General features: G+C 41.8%; 1 protein-coding gene across 1 annotated transcript; it reads left to right on the plus strand.

Annotated features, from left to right (window-relative positions):
• The first annotated feature begins 5,434 nt into the window (after positions 1–5,434).
• mrpl20 (mitochondrial ribosomal protein L20) lies at positions 5,435–10,364 on the plus strand. Its single transcript, XM_059952005.1, has 4 exons — positions 5,435–5,633; positions 6,054–6,164; positions 8,625–8,702; positions 9,629–10,364. The coding sequence occupies exons 1-4, from the start codon at positions 5,547–5,549 to the stop codon at positions 9,800–9,802; spliced, it is 450 nt and encodes a 149-aa protein (XP_059807988.1). The 5' UTR covers positions 5,435–5,546; the 3' UTR covers positions 9,803–10,364.
• Positions 10,365–13,708: the final 3,344 nt, after the last annotated feature.

Below are 13,708 nucleotides of genomic sequence, written 5' to 3' on the forward strand. Positions count from 1 at the left end.
ACTGAAGTAAGACTCACTGGTCTATAATTTCCTAGGCTAACCTTACTCCCTTTCTTGAATAGGGAACAACATCCACAACCCTCCAATCCTCTGGAATCTCTTCTGTTCCCTTTGCTGGTGCAAAGATCATTGCCAGAGGCTCAGCAATCTCCTCCCTCACCTCCCACAGTAGCCTGGGGTACATCTCATCTGGTCCTGGTGACTTATCCAACTTGATGCTTTCCAAAAGCTCCAGCACATCCTCTTCCTTAATATCTACATGCTCAAGCTTTTCAGTCCACATTAAGTCAACCCTACAATCGCCAAGATCCTTTTCCGTAGTGAATACTGAAGCAAAGTATTCATTAAGTACCTCTGCTATCTCCTCCGGTTCCATGCACACTTTTCCACTGTCACCCTTGATTGGTTCTATTCCCTTGCATCTTATCCTCTTGTTCTTCACATACTTGTAGAATGCCTTGGGGGTTTCCTTAATCCTGTCCGTCAAGGTCTTCTCATAACCTCTTCTGGCTCTCCTAATTTCACTTTTAAGCTCCTTCCTGCTAGCCTTATAATCTTCTAGATCTCTATCATTACCTGGTTTTTTGAACCTTTTGTAAGCTTTTCTTCTTGACTATATTTACAACAGCCTTTGTACACCATGGTTCCTGTATCCTGCCATCCTTTCCCTGTCTCATCAGAATGTACCTATGCGGAACGCCACATAAATATCCCCTGAACATTTGCCACATTTCTTCTGTACATTTCCCTGAGAACATCTTTTCCAATTTATGCTTCCAAGTTCCTGTCTGATTGCCTCATATTTCCCCTTACTCCAATTAAACATTTCCCTAACTTCTCTGTTCCTATCCCTCTCCAATGCTATGGTAAAGGAATTAGAATTGTGATCACTGTCTCCAAAATGCTCTCCCACTGAGAGACCTGACACCTGACCAGGTTCATTTCCGAACATGTTCCCTCTACTTTTTTTCACAACTGTGCAGACCAACCATTGCTCTAAGCAGGATTTTTTTTAGATTGCCTGAAAACTGTACAACACTTTAAGTTAACATTATACAAAAGAATATTCCAACCGTGCAGCAACAAAGCCTATCTGCGCGGGAGCATTTCATTTACTGTGCACCTCAGGGGGAAACAGTGACAACAACGTACCTTACGCTAAATAGTCCAACACCAAATGTGGGGTCTGAAACAGAACAAAATGGCTGACACACATACACATCTGCAGATGCTGGAAATCCAAGCAGCACACACACAAAATGCTGGAGGAAACTCAGCAGGCCAGGCAGCATCTATGGAAAAAGAGTACAGTCAACGTTTTGGGCCAAGACCCTTCAGTGAGTCCTGCTGAAGGGCCTCGGCCTGAAACACCGACTGTACTCTTTTCCATAGATGCGGCCTGGCCTGCTGAGTTTCCTCCAGCATTTTGTGTGGGTGTTGCTGGGCTGAAACACGTGGCAGGTCAGGTGGTATGTGAGGAGAAAGGAAAGGTTTCTTGTCAATGGCTCCTCATTAGAACAGGAAAATTGGGAAAACAACCCGTTTTAAATAGCAGAGACCTGGAGGCATGGAGGGAACAAAAGGAATACCTGTGATAGGGTGGGGATTAAGGTTGTCCAGGTAATGTCGTTGTTTATAGTCCCATCTGGTTAATAAATGAATGAAGGTGAAAAGAAACACAATAACTTATTACAACTTTGGCAGTTGCTGGAAAACTTAAACAGAAGAAAGACTGTAAGTCCCCAGCAGATCAGACAGCTCCCCGTGAACAGAGAAAAAACAGAAAAAATCTTACAATAGAATTGGCCAAACAGAAAAAGCCTGATGAGATGCCATATGCAGTAACGACTCTCCGTGTTATCACATGCCCAGGCAGTTGTTCCTCAAGCTAGCATAGTTCATTGTTGGGTCAGTCTAGGAGACCAAATGGGAGAGGTCAGAGGGCAGAGACAATTAAGCGATCGGGAGGCTCAGGGCAACCTTGTGTACTAAATGAATGTTTTGCAAAGTGGTTATCTATATTAGGCTTCCCCACTGTGGTGGAGGTCACATCATGAGCACTGGATACACTAAGCTGACACAGGGGCAAACGAGCGTCTGCCTCACCCGGAAAGACCACTAGGAGCACAGGAAGGGAGGTGGTACAAAGGGCAGCTGGGCGGGCATGGGAAGATACCACGAGAAGGGAGTGGTTGGTGGAAATGCAAGAGCAAACCCTGAAGTTGTGGAGTCAGCCATTCCATTGGAATGCTGAAAGAGGAGGGAGAAAGAAGGGAAGATTTGAAAGGTGTAGTCCAAATCCTATTTCAATGTAATTGGTGCTGTTGTGACAAAGAGGAAATGGTTGGGAAAGTCAGCTCAAGAGAAAAAGGCCATAGCATTATTTTTGAATTGGAAAAGAGGAGATTTGGCATAGTCTTGATGGCTAAAGTCGTCTCTTTCTGAGGTATAATCTAACATACCACAATGATCTTCCCATTAAAAAGCAGCACTTACTGCCTACCTAGCAAGATTGTACTGCTGAATTTTATCATTTTGTAAATTTTATAAGTTCCTGTGTTACATCTACTCCTACTGTTTTTCCTTTCTAGTCTAATATGCAGAGAACTGATGTCAGGTCTTCCGACACCTGGGTTCTTATACGAGTTCAGGAACGAGCAAAAAAAATGTTGATTCTTCACAATCACTTATTTTAAAGTTCAAGCAAAGATACAGAGCATTTGAAACTAAGTGAGGAGCTGAGAAGCAGAGATGAACTAGATTCAACATGGTGCTTTTAAAAAACCTCTCACTTTTATTCTCGAGATAACAGAAATTACTCAGATAACAGAATCCAATCGAAAGGCTGCATATTTATGACAATTATAACATATATGGGGTGGAAAAGTAACGTGATAGTTAGCACAACGCTTTTTGGTACAGGCGACCACTTCCCACTGCTGCCTGTAGGGAGTTTGTACATTCTCCCTGTGACTGCGTGGGTTTCTTCCGGGTGCTCCACATTCCTCTCACAGTCCAATGACGTACTGGTTGATAGGTCAATTGGTCATTGTAAATTGTCCTGTGACTAGGCTGGGATTAAATCGGGGGATTGCTGAACAGCCTGGCTCGAAAGGCCTATTCCGCGCTGTATCTCAATCAATCAATAAATAAGGTTTAGCCAATTAAGAGATAAAAGGGTACTGTATATGTAACTGTTATACCACCTTTGGCCAGTAGGTGGGGATGAACCACCATATATACTGTGAAAAATAAAAGCAACAGGTGCAAAATGCTGGAGGATCTCACCAGGCCAGGCAGCATCCATGGAAAAGAGTGAACAGTCGACATTTCGGGCCAAAATGTCAACTGTACTTTTTTTCCATAAATGCTGCCTGGCCTGCTGAGTTACTCCAGTATTTTGTGTGTGTTGCTCAGGTTTCCAGCATCTGCAGATTTTCTCTTGTTTGTGAAAAATACAAGAGTTTCTTTTAAATATACAAATTATTAAAACTAGTAATTATGTTAGTAAAAAGGAAACTATGATCTTGGTCTTGCATTAGTTCAATTGATATTTTATAAAAGGTATTTAAAAGAAAGACCAATTCTAACACTTAGGAGCAGCATCCTTTAAGATTTTTGGTGCTGTGTTGATGTCTGTTTGCAGTTCACTCACGGTATTAGGAGAAAGATTCCATCACCATCTTATGATAGAGCAGTCTAAGGTTATAGCAAAATTATAACTAAAGAGAAATTTACAGTTTCATTGCGCGGCCATGGTGCTTGCAAACTAACCGCTGATTTTGTCAGCGGGCTTTCTCAATTGCTAATCAACGAGACGTTTTGACGTTGTAAATTTAAGGCCCTCGTGAACGAGTTTGTTGCAGCTGCCTCACGGGCATTGCTCAGCGTTCACGCAGAATTACGATGGGTTGCTTCACAAGGCTTTGATACTGTCCTTGAAACACTTTCTAACTAATTACTGAGGCCAGGCTTACAATTTTAAGTTTTTTTTTAAATATATACTGTGCACAGTCAACAATAAAAACATTTCTAATGTGCCTGGAATTGGATAAAAGTAGATCTTCCAATGATGTCCCCGGCAGATCTTTGTGGAATGCCTATCTTCTTGAACTGAAAGGCCTTTTTGGCTGACTCCTGTTCTTGTCTTCATTTACATTTTACTTGACTCTGGTGCATCCTAACATCACAGAGCATAGAACCATCCCCAACTAGTTATGTAGCTTTAGGAACCCTTGCAGAAGAAAATAATGCCGCCTTACTGAACTCACCACCATCTCATCAAATAAGCTCCAATATTTTGTTACTCCAGCCAATACTTTCAGGCCCAGTTTCTTTTTGGACATTTATTTGGATTATGACATCTTTCTTTTAACCTAACATCCCACTGATTCATGTGAACAGTCCATCAAAAATAGGTGGTGATAGCTGGCACAGACTCAATAGGCCTAACTGTATCGCTGTGGCCCTCTGCTAAAAGTATTTTCAAAGCTAATTAGGTAATCATCTTTTCCCATACAGCTTTCAGTGACAAAATCAAATCCAGATGTTCCTTGTATAAATTGTTCAATGGCTTATCACCACAAATCCCATGGAGTTCACTTGTGAACAAAGTATGGTGGTAAATATAATTCTAACGCACCCTGAATGTTTGGGATTAGAACGAGGAAAAAAATACATGGCATATTGTAATCAGGAAAGCTAATATAGAAACTGATAAACATCAGATTTTGAGGGAAAATCTTGAAGTAGTAAATGTTTATCTTTATTATTTTTGATGTAAAATTAAAATATTTAATTGCTCGCATGCAAAATCACCAACCGGAAACATTAGTTACGTAATGTTTTGATGCATTTGGTGATTTCACTACAGATGCCACCTCCCTGCTGAGTCCTCAGCGCTTTCTATTTTTATTTTCAAATATTCAGCACTTCCGTCCTTTAATTCACAAGTTTCAGGCTTTGCAACCAGAAATCTCCGGTGCTTGTTCTTTCACTGCCTTTTTCTCAATGAAAGTTTAAAACTCTTTGAGTTCAATTATGCTAATTCGACTTTACCATTAAGAAAAACAATAATTCATGAAAGCTAAGTTTCAATCAGCTTTATTCGGTGTACAAAGTTCAGTAACTATAGATTTTCCATTTTCTCTGGTCTCATTTTTAATTGCAACAGGCTAAATCTCCTGAGTACGCGGGAAGAATGAGAAATACATATACTACTGATTTAATTGACTGTGCTGAAAATATGCAAATGTTTCCAATGTTTTAATTTTAATTTTAAAATAATCAGACCTTGTCTCCGACTTTTAAAAGGACACAAACATCTCCCTGAACTGAGACACCCTTTCAATGACAGAGTTAACTCAAAATCACGTGCGTACTCCGGCGGAACTGTAGCCCCGCCCACCCGGGGAGGTGGCACGCATGCGCAGATCGGAGCGCCCAATCACAGGGCTCGTCCTCCCCGCCGGATGCCGGGCCTGTGACGCCCCCGAGCCGAGGGGTCGGCTTTTCCACGCAGCTGGCGGCGGGGACTCGAACCGCCGATGGTTTTCCTCACGCTCTCGCGTTGGATCCGGAGCCGCGGGCCCGATCGATATTGGCGGGTCCAGGAAGTCCTGAAGCACGCACGGGTGAGGGCGGGCAGGAGGATCGGGACCGAAGGCCGGGCTGCTGTGAGACCGCCAGTCTCCCGGCTCCGGGGCCCGGTGGCACAAGCTCGGGCTTAGTAGGGAGCGATAACGTTGGCAATGGGAACCCTGTAGACGGCATGGAGTTGGTGGGCCGAAAGGCCGTGACCTGGCATCGGCTACCCCTCCGTGTGCAGGTTATTGAATCAGTCATATAGCAGGGAACTAGGCCCTTCGTCCATGTGACCCTAGTCCCATCACATCCATCACCTCCTGTGCTGATGTCCCTGCTCGTTCCAGGTACTCGCCACCCCTTTGCGTGAGGTTGCCCTTCAGTTCTCTTTTAACTCTTCCACTTCTCACCTCGGACCTATGACCTGCCCCAAGGGTCGGTTCTCATTTATCATTTCTTTGTTTACGCAGCATTTCCGCGGGCGGAAGAATCGATGCTACAGCCTGGCGTTGCGGGCCGTGCGGAGAGCCTTTCTCTACTCCACCAAAGCCAGGAAACTGAAGAAGCGGAACATGAGGACGGTAAAGCGCCCAACTGCCGGGGCTGGTCGGCAACGGGAGGGCTGTTGCAAACATTTGGCCAGATGTGCAGCTGTAATCTCAAGTTATGGAGAAACGTGAAATGAATTGAATGACAATAGTGCTTCTGAAGGATTGCTTGTAAATATGGAATGGGAGAGCCAGTGCTTATTAAGTATTAAGAAAGTGGTATCATTTGGCATGAGAACTCAGAACATTTAACAGGAGCAAGCAGCATTTTAATGGGCTGTAAGATTAGACTAGTTTATTGTTCGCAAGGTGCAAGGAACTTTCTTGCTTATTGATGTTTTTATTTAGTGATTATTTTAAGAATTGCTAGTTAGTTCCAGCGTCAACCTGACAGCATGTATGCTGTGAACAAGTATGGTATTCCAAATCGAGGAAGGAAATACAGTGAATTCTAGTTAACTGAGGCACATCAGGATCCCTACATTTGGTACAGTTAAATGGCTCCCTCAATAAGCCGAAGTTTCATGGAAATAGTTAAGGTATAAAAAAGACTGATTAGTAAATTATGCATTAAATGAAGTTCAGAGCAAATTAGAACACTACTAATACTAGTACGGTGCTATAAAACAATGTTACTTCTTAATAAGTGTACAGTGACATGTTCTTTTGATTGTAAATGAACAAAATCAGCACAGACACCTAGTGCAGATAATGGACTGCCTTCATACAATGCTTTTGACAATTGCATCCTCCAATTCTTCATTTTTGTTCTAACATTGTTGATACCTTTAAACTCTTTGTAGTACCTAACTTGCTTCAGTAGTGAAATCATTTCATTCCTGGCCATTTCTAGCATGTATCGGCAAACAGCAGTAAGCAAAACATCTCTGAACTGTCTTGCTGCTTATTTCTTGCCAACTATCAGTGACAAAAATCACTGCTATTTGAACACAAACACACACAACTTATATTATTTTAAAACTGTTTAAGCATGGTGTAGGAATTAACAGCTGTAGACATGCGCACAACTGATAACAGGTTAGAAGCTCTGTGGCAACAGTCTCCTCTCCCAATTTGGCAGCAAAGTATCCCAAATAACTGAAGGGAAACTCACTATTTTCTCAATTAGTTTTTGTCCTTGAAGAGCTGTCCCAAATAGGCAGCTTCTCCGATTAACCGATGGCCCAATTAACTGGAATTCGCTCTACTTGCAAGACAGATTGCGGCACAGACTCTCCAGTTTTACTACTGGTTTATGAAAAGAGAGTAAGCAGGCTGGTCCTATACTCTTTTGATTTTAAAAGAATAAGAAGGAATCTTGTTGAAATGCGTAAAGCTTGTGGGACTTGAAAGGACAGATGTGGAGCTGATGTTTCTCCTGGCTGGAGTATCTAAGAAGAGGGGTCACAGTCTCAAAATAAGGAGCTAGTCTGTCATGGCAGAGGTGAGAAGAGATTTCTTCTCCCCGATGGTAGTAAATATTTGGAATACTCTATTCAACGCTCGGCCATTAGAAATATTTCTGGACTGAGCTCACAGATCTTTCTATATTCATTGACTCAAGGATGACCATGTTAGGACAGGAACATGAGGCTGAGGTACAAGATTAATTCTTACTGAATTGTGGAACAGGCACGAATAGTTGAGCTACATTTTATTTGTTATTCGAGTATTGGGTCGCTGTGACTTTGTGCCCAAGTCAGTTTATTATTAGTCATGATTTGGGGAAATACTTGAATATGGGTCTTTTGATTAGCTGTTTGTGTATACACTTGTAATTTTAGGAAGGTCAGTTGAAAGAATTGAAAGCTACATGGTGAAGTGTTAAACTTTCGTGCAGAGTGAACTACGTCAGTCGTGTGGTTTCCTTCAGCTCTATCTTGTGGCCTTGATAAAATGTAATACAATATGGGGTTGTGTGTAAGTGGGGATGTTCATGTAGTATTTGGTACCTAGCTGGCTAAATCTGTTTATTGAAATAAAACTTATTTAATAAGCAAAAAAAAATGCTGGTTGAAATTAATGCCACACGGTTTATTTTTTGATCATTGTTTCGAGAGTACAGTTGTTTGAGTCCTCAGCTACATTAAATGCCAATTGGCTTAGATGGTAAAATGGCCATTTCAGAGGCCATTTCCAAGATAGTCCTAGAATGACTAACCATTCCTGTATCCTGATCTGCATCTTTCCCATACATATATCCTGCCTACCTGTAGTACAGTTTCCCTTAATTATTTTATTCTGCAATAAATGGTGTAAGAAAGTGTCCCTCTCCAATGTTTTACTTTGTTTGTTGATATGAAGGACCAAACTACATGAGCATTTTATTTCTTAAAAAATGCTAAGCTCTACTTGATTTTTAAATGGTACAATAGTACTGAAGTCATTCAGTAGCTCTACTTCCTTAGACGTTTACCTGCCGACATCCCTGGTTCTTGTAATAAAATTCATGATTGAATAAAGAAAGGATGATGAATTGTGTTTTTTTTTCAGCTTTGGATCAGCAGAATAGCAGCAGCCTCCAGGGAGCATGGGCTGAAATATCCAATACTAATTGGTAATTTGATTAAGGTGAGTTTGCAGCTTATAAATATTTAGTGGATTAATGGCCTTGATCATGTTGCAGTGAGCGGGTGGTTTATTTTGTATTCTATTATGAGGGCTTCTCATGTTTTGTGAATTAGTTTTGGCTGAGTTCTCAGAACCAGAACCTGGTGGACATGTGCTCTTCTGAGAACTTTTAACACATTCTAAACTGATGCTTCAACGAAGGCATGCCAGAGCATGGTGTCTCCTGCATAAAATATGAAAGCAGGCTGTGCTGGACGATATGATTCAGAGAACACGAATTATTGTAGTGTTCTGTCCAGCAGCTAGACCTTACCTAATTTACTGTTCTGGAATATTATTTTTTAGAAGAAGATTGATGTCTAACTAGTTATAATCACTAATAGGAATAAAGTAATTGAGTTGCTACAGTGCTTCAAAATGTAAATGCTGTGTCAATTATAGTTTATTTTCCTATTATGTGAGATTGTTATATTTAAGATTAATAATTGGTCCCAAATGAATTAATAAATTCAGTTTTTCTACACTTTTGGTTAGTTTTATAGAAGCATTCAGAAAGAATAGGTCAATTGTCCCATGGGGGTGATAAAATTTGTATGGCTTGGCTGGGAGATTGGGTTGTATAACTATGTAAATAAATATAAATTTTATTTTCTTGCCCATTGTGTTGACAATAGAAAGTTATATCATAGCCTATGGTACTGCACACTGCCTCTGTATTAAATGTTGAAGTGGAAGATCAAGTTCAGAGAAATCTGCAGCTGGGTCAGTCCATGCAACTGTAGATTTTGACTAAATGCTGCTTTCCACTCTGATAAGCGTGTTGTTTAACTGGCATTTTTTTGTAATTTTTATGCTTTAGATTTGATAGGAAACAGTTCTGAAAATTGTATGAGATGTTTTAATAATTAAAGTTTTTGTTTTGATAGAGTCAAGTGGAACTAAATAGAAAAGTTCTTGCCGATTTGGCTGTGTACGAACCAAAGACATTCAAATCCCTGGCAGCACTAGCGAAGCGAAGAAGGGAAGAAGGCTTCCTTGATGCGTTAGGCGATGGCAGAGAACCCAATGGAATATTTTCACGTATTGTGCACCGTGACTAAAGGAATAAATGTGAATAATTACTGTGAATAATTTTCATCTGTTTTGTAACTGAGTTTTGCTGGCAATTTAACAAAACACTTGAAGCAGACTTCAAATCTGTCCAAAAATCTTTGGCATTGCTGTGTGGACTTTGACAAGAAATAGTTATTACGATGCATACTTGAATCCAAGTATGATTATATGAAATTCTTCAATAAGATTTTGGTAACGTGGAAAATGTGACAGGCTGGGGTAGAAAAACTGCTTGCTGGAAAACATCAGTACATGTTGGCTTCCTCAGCTTTGACCATCCAATTTTCATGTACTAAAGAATACTTAAATATATTTGATTACATTTAAAAGAGAAGATAATTGGGCCCAGTCTTGTGAAAATTGTACTAATGGGACTTATAGTTTTTGGCACGAGGCCTCATTGTACATCAATGAAGAAGAAGAGGACAGTTTTTTTTAAATCACTGGGATGCTTGCCTAAGTTCTGCTCTTTTCTCCGTTCCAATATTGCTTCCAGTGTACTGGGCCAAATTGTAATTTATTTCTGTCCCAATAAATCATTTAATGCTATTTTATTATGTAGAATATCTTATCTTAGTATGGTTTTGTGGAGATAACAAGTTATTTATGATAAATGTGTGGGTAATGGAGTGGTGCTCTAATCATTACCCAAGAGGCTTTTCAAGATGTCGCCAGAATAACTTGTAAGATGACCTAGATCCATGCTGTCTCAAAATAGTTTGCTTTCTATTACAGAGAGGTACAGCTGAGTTTTGTCTCAGCAATTACCCATCATGATGTCCTTTCAAGTAGATTAGTAACCAGAGTCTAGATGTTCATAATGGAACAATGAGGGAACTAATACATAGCTTTATAGTACTGGCAGAAGCCTGTACTGAAAGCAGATCCAGCTTTTAATATTGCAATTGATCACATACTTACGGATCTGCTAATCAGCTCTTCCGAACTGTTGGTGTGGATGGAGTGGATCTGATTGCCTTTTGTATGGGGGAGGAGGGAATTTAATGATTCCAAACCAATTGCTGAATTTCTCTTCCTTCAGCTGTTCCTGCCACTTTCTATTTATGCCTCTTTCCCATGTCACCAAATGGGTTTGAATGTTTACTCTCCCTCTTGCCATCCACATGCATGTGCATCTCTTGCTGTACCTACCTTGGCTTATTGCTGTTTCTTACTGCTGCTTGGCATTTACTTTCCAATGCTCCCTTGTCTTTTGTATTTCACATTTTTATCCACTTTTTCTTCCACTACCCCCCCCCCCCCAACCTGTGCATAGGAAGTGCATTAGATCGGAAAGGCTGCTTCCCTTTGACTCGTGCAAGGGTTCCCAACCAGGGGTCCACGGACCCCTCAGTTAACGGGAAGGCTCCATGACATAAAAAAAGGTAGGAACCCTGGACTGGTGGGACAAGGGTTCTCAACAATAAAATCTCTGCCTGTATACTGGGTTATCTCACGCTCATCAGTGTTGACATAGATTGCTCACAGAGAGGTCTCCAGGAGCTCATCAACGATGACTAGAAGCTTCTTTGACTCAGATTCAAATCTGATGGTCCATTTGGTTATCTGAGCTGTGTGTTTTTCTTGTATCTGGAAGCTGGAGAAATGCCCTATGGTGCAAATGTGCATTAGCTGTATGCCAACAAGTGAATGGATGTCTTACCTCCTTTCAATAAAGGCCCTTCTAGAAGGCAGTTGAACTAGAGGACTAATGGGGAAACTGTTCATCCTATGGAGCCTCCACTCAATGAATCAATCTCAGTTGTCTTGATGCTGAGCTCTAATTCCTTAAGTATGCAAGAGGATGTGCTTTATTCAGGACATCGGCAAAACCTAGAAGAGGTTCATTCCAATGTGAGCTGCTGTACAACTCCACCCTCTGACAAAAGTGTCCCAGCCAAGGCAAATGTTGACGATAAAGTGTGCCAGTATAGTCCTCGGCCCTCTGAGGAAAAGGGCTTCTGAAGATGAAGACCTCACCCCGGCACCAAACATAGTACACTGGCCCATGGTATTTTCTGCCCTCCTATTTGCTTTTCAGACTCGGGGGTTGTAAGGCACTGGAGCAACATTCCAAAATATAGAAAGGCATCATATTCCATAAGACATAGCAGTAATAAGCAATAATTCAGTCCAAGTCTGGTCTGCCAGTCTTGTCTGATTTATTTTCCCTCTCAGCCCCATTCCCCTGTCTTCCGGTAACCTTTGATGCCCTTACTAATCAAGAACTTAGTGACCTCTGCTTTAAGTATACCCCTGGACTTGACTTCCACTGCAGTCTGAGGCAATGAATTCTACAAGTTCACCACTGTCTGGCTACAGAAATTCCACCTCATCTCTATTCTAAAGGGATATCCTTGATTTTATGAGGCTGTGGCCACTGGTCTTAGACTCTCCCACTATTGGAAACATCTTTTCCGGATCTACTCTATCAAGGTCTTTCAAAATTAGGTAGGCTTCAATGAGATCTCTTCCGCCCCACCCCCATTCTAAACTCCAGGGAGTACAGGGCCTGAATCATGTACATGAATTAATCACCAGCAGGTAAAGCAAAGCAGTTTCTATCTCCAGCACTAATTGCACTGAGATGGCTCCGTGAAGCAAACCATGTTATTTGCCTGCCTGCCGAATGCCAGGCCTGGATAACTACTGCTCTATTCAAAGCTCTGTCAAATGAAGACATTACTAGGTGGGCAAATTAATAGATCTGTGGCTTCAGAGGGGGCAAATGCAACATTCCCATGGATTTCTCAAAATTCTGGGTGAAGTGGTGAATGAGCAATCGGGACAGCACTGAGAATCTCGAGAGACACAATAAGGAAAATCCAGTGTCTCAGGAGACAATGAAGGTAGAGCCATAGATATAGTGTACATGGATTTCAGCAAGGCATTAAGATACCCCATGCAAGGCTTATTGAGAAAGTAAGGAGGCATGGGATCCAAGGGGACGTTGCTTTGTGGATCCAGAACTGGCTTGCCCACAGAAGACAAAGAGTGGTTGTAGCTGGGTCATAGTCTGCATGGAGATCAGTGACCAGTAGTGTGCCTCAGGGATCTGTTCTTGGGACCCCTACTCTTCATGATTTTCATAAATGACCTGGATGAGGAAGTGGAGGGATGGGTTAGTAAGTTTACTGATGACACAAAGATTGGGGGTGTTGTGGATAGTGTGGAGGGCTGTCAGAGGTTACAGCGGGTCATTGATAGGATGCAAAACTGGGCTGAGAAGTGGCAGATGGAGTCAAACCCAGATAAGTGTGAGGTGGTTCATTTTGGCAGGTCAAATATGATGGCAGAATATAGTATTAATGGTAAGCCTCATGGCAGTGTGGAGGATCAGAGGGATCTTGGGGTTCGAGTCCACAGGACACTCAATGCTGCCTACGCAGGTTGATTCTGCAGTTAAGAAGACATACGGTGCATTGTCCTTCATCAATTATGGAATTGAGTTTATGAGCCGAGAGGTTGCAGCTATATAGGACCCTGGTCAGACCCCACTTGGAGAACTGTGCTCAATTCTGGTCGCCTCACTACAGGAAGGATGTGGAAACCATAGAAAGGGTGCAGAGGAGATTTACAAGGATGTTGCCTGGATTGGGGAGCATGCCTGATGAGAATAGGTTGAGTGAACTCAGCCTTTTCTCCTTGGAGCAACAGAGGATGAGAGGTGACCTGATAGAGGCATTGATCATCTGGATAGTCAGAGGCTTTTTCCCAGGGTTGGAATAGCTAGCATGAGAGGGCATAGTTTTAAGGTGCTTGGAGGTAGGTACAGAGGAGATGTCAGGGGTAAGTTTTTTTACACAGAGTGGTGAGTGTGTGAAAAGAGGCTGCCAGTGGCGGTGGTGGAGGCGGAAATGATAGGGTCTTTTAAGAGACTCCTGGATAGGTAC

This window comes from Hypanus sabinus, chromosome 27, assembly GCF_030144855.1.
Source record: "Hypanus sabinus isolate sHypSab1 chromosome 27, sHypSab1.hap1, whole genome shotgun sequence".
Lineage (NCBI taxonomy): Eukaryota > Metazoa > Chordata > Chondrichthyes > Myliobatiformes > Dasyatidae > Hypanus > Hypanus sabinus.

Excerpts from the sequence above, each read along its gene's own strand:
- mrpl20 (XM_059952005.1), top strand. The coding sequence starts at position 5,547 with ATGGTTTTCCTCACGCTCTCGCGTTGGATCCGGAGCCGCGGGCCCGAT. Across the intron at positions 5,634-6,053 it reads AAGTCCTGAAGCACGCACGG|CATTTCCGCGGGCGGAAGAA; the intron begins GTGAGGGCGGGC and ends TTGTTTACGCAG. Across the intron at positions 6,165-8,624 it reads AGAAGCGGAACATGAGGACG|CTTTGGATCAGCAGAATAGC; the intron begins GTAAAGCGCCCA and ends TTTTTTTTTCAG.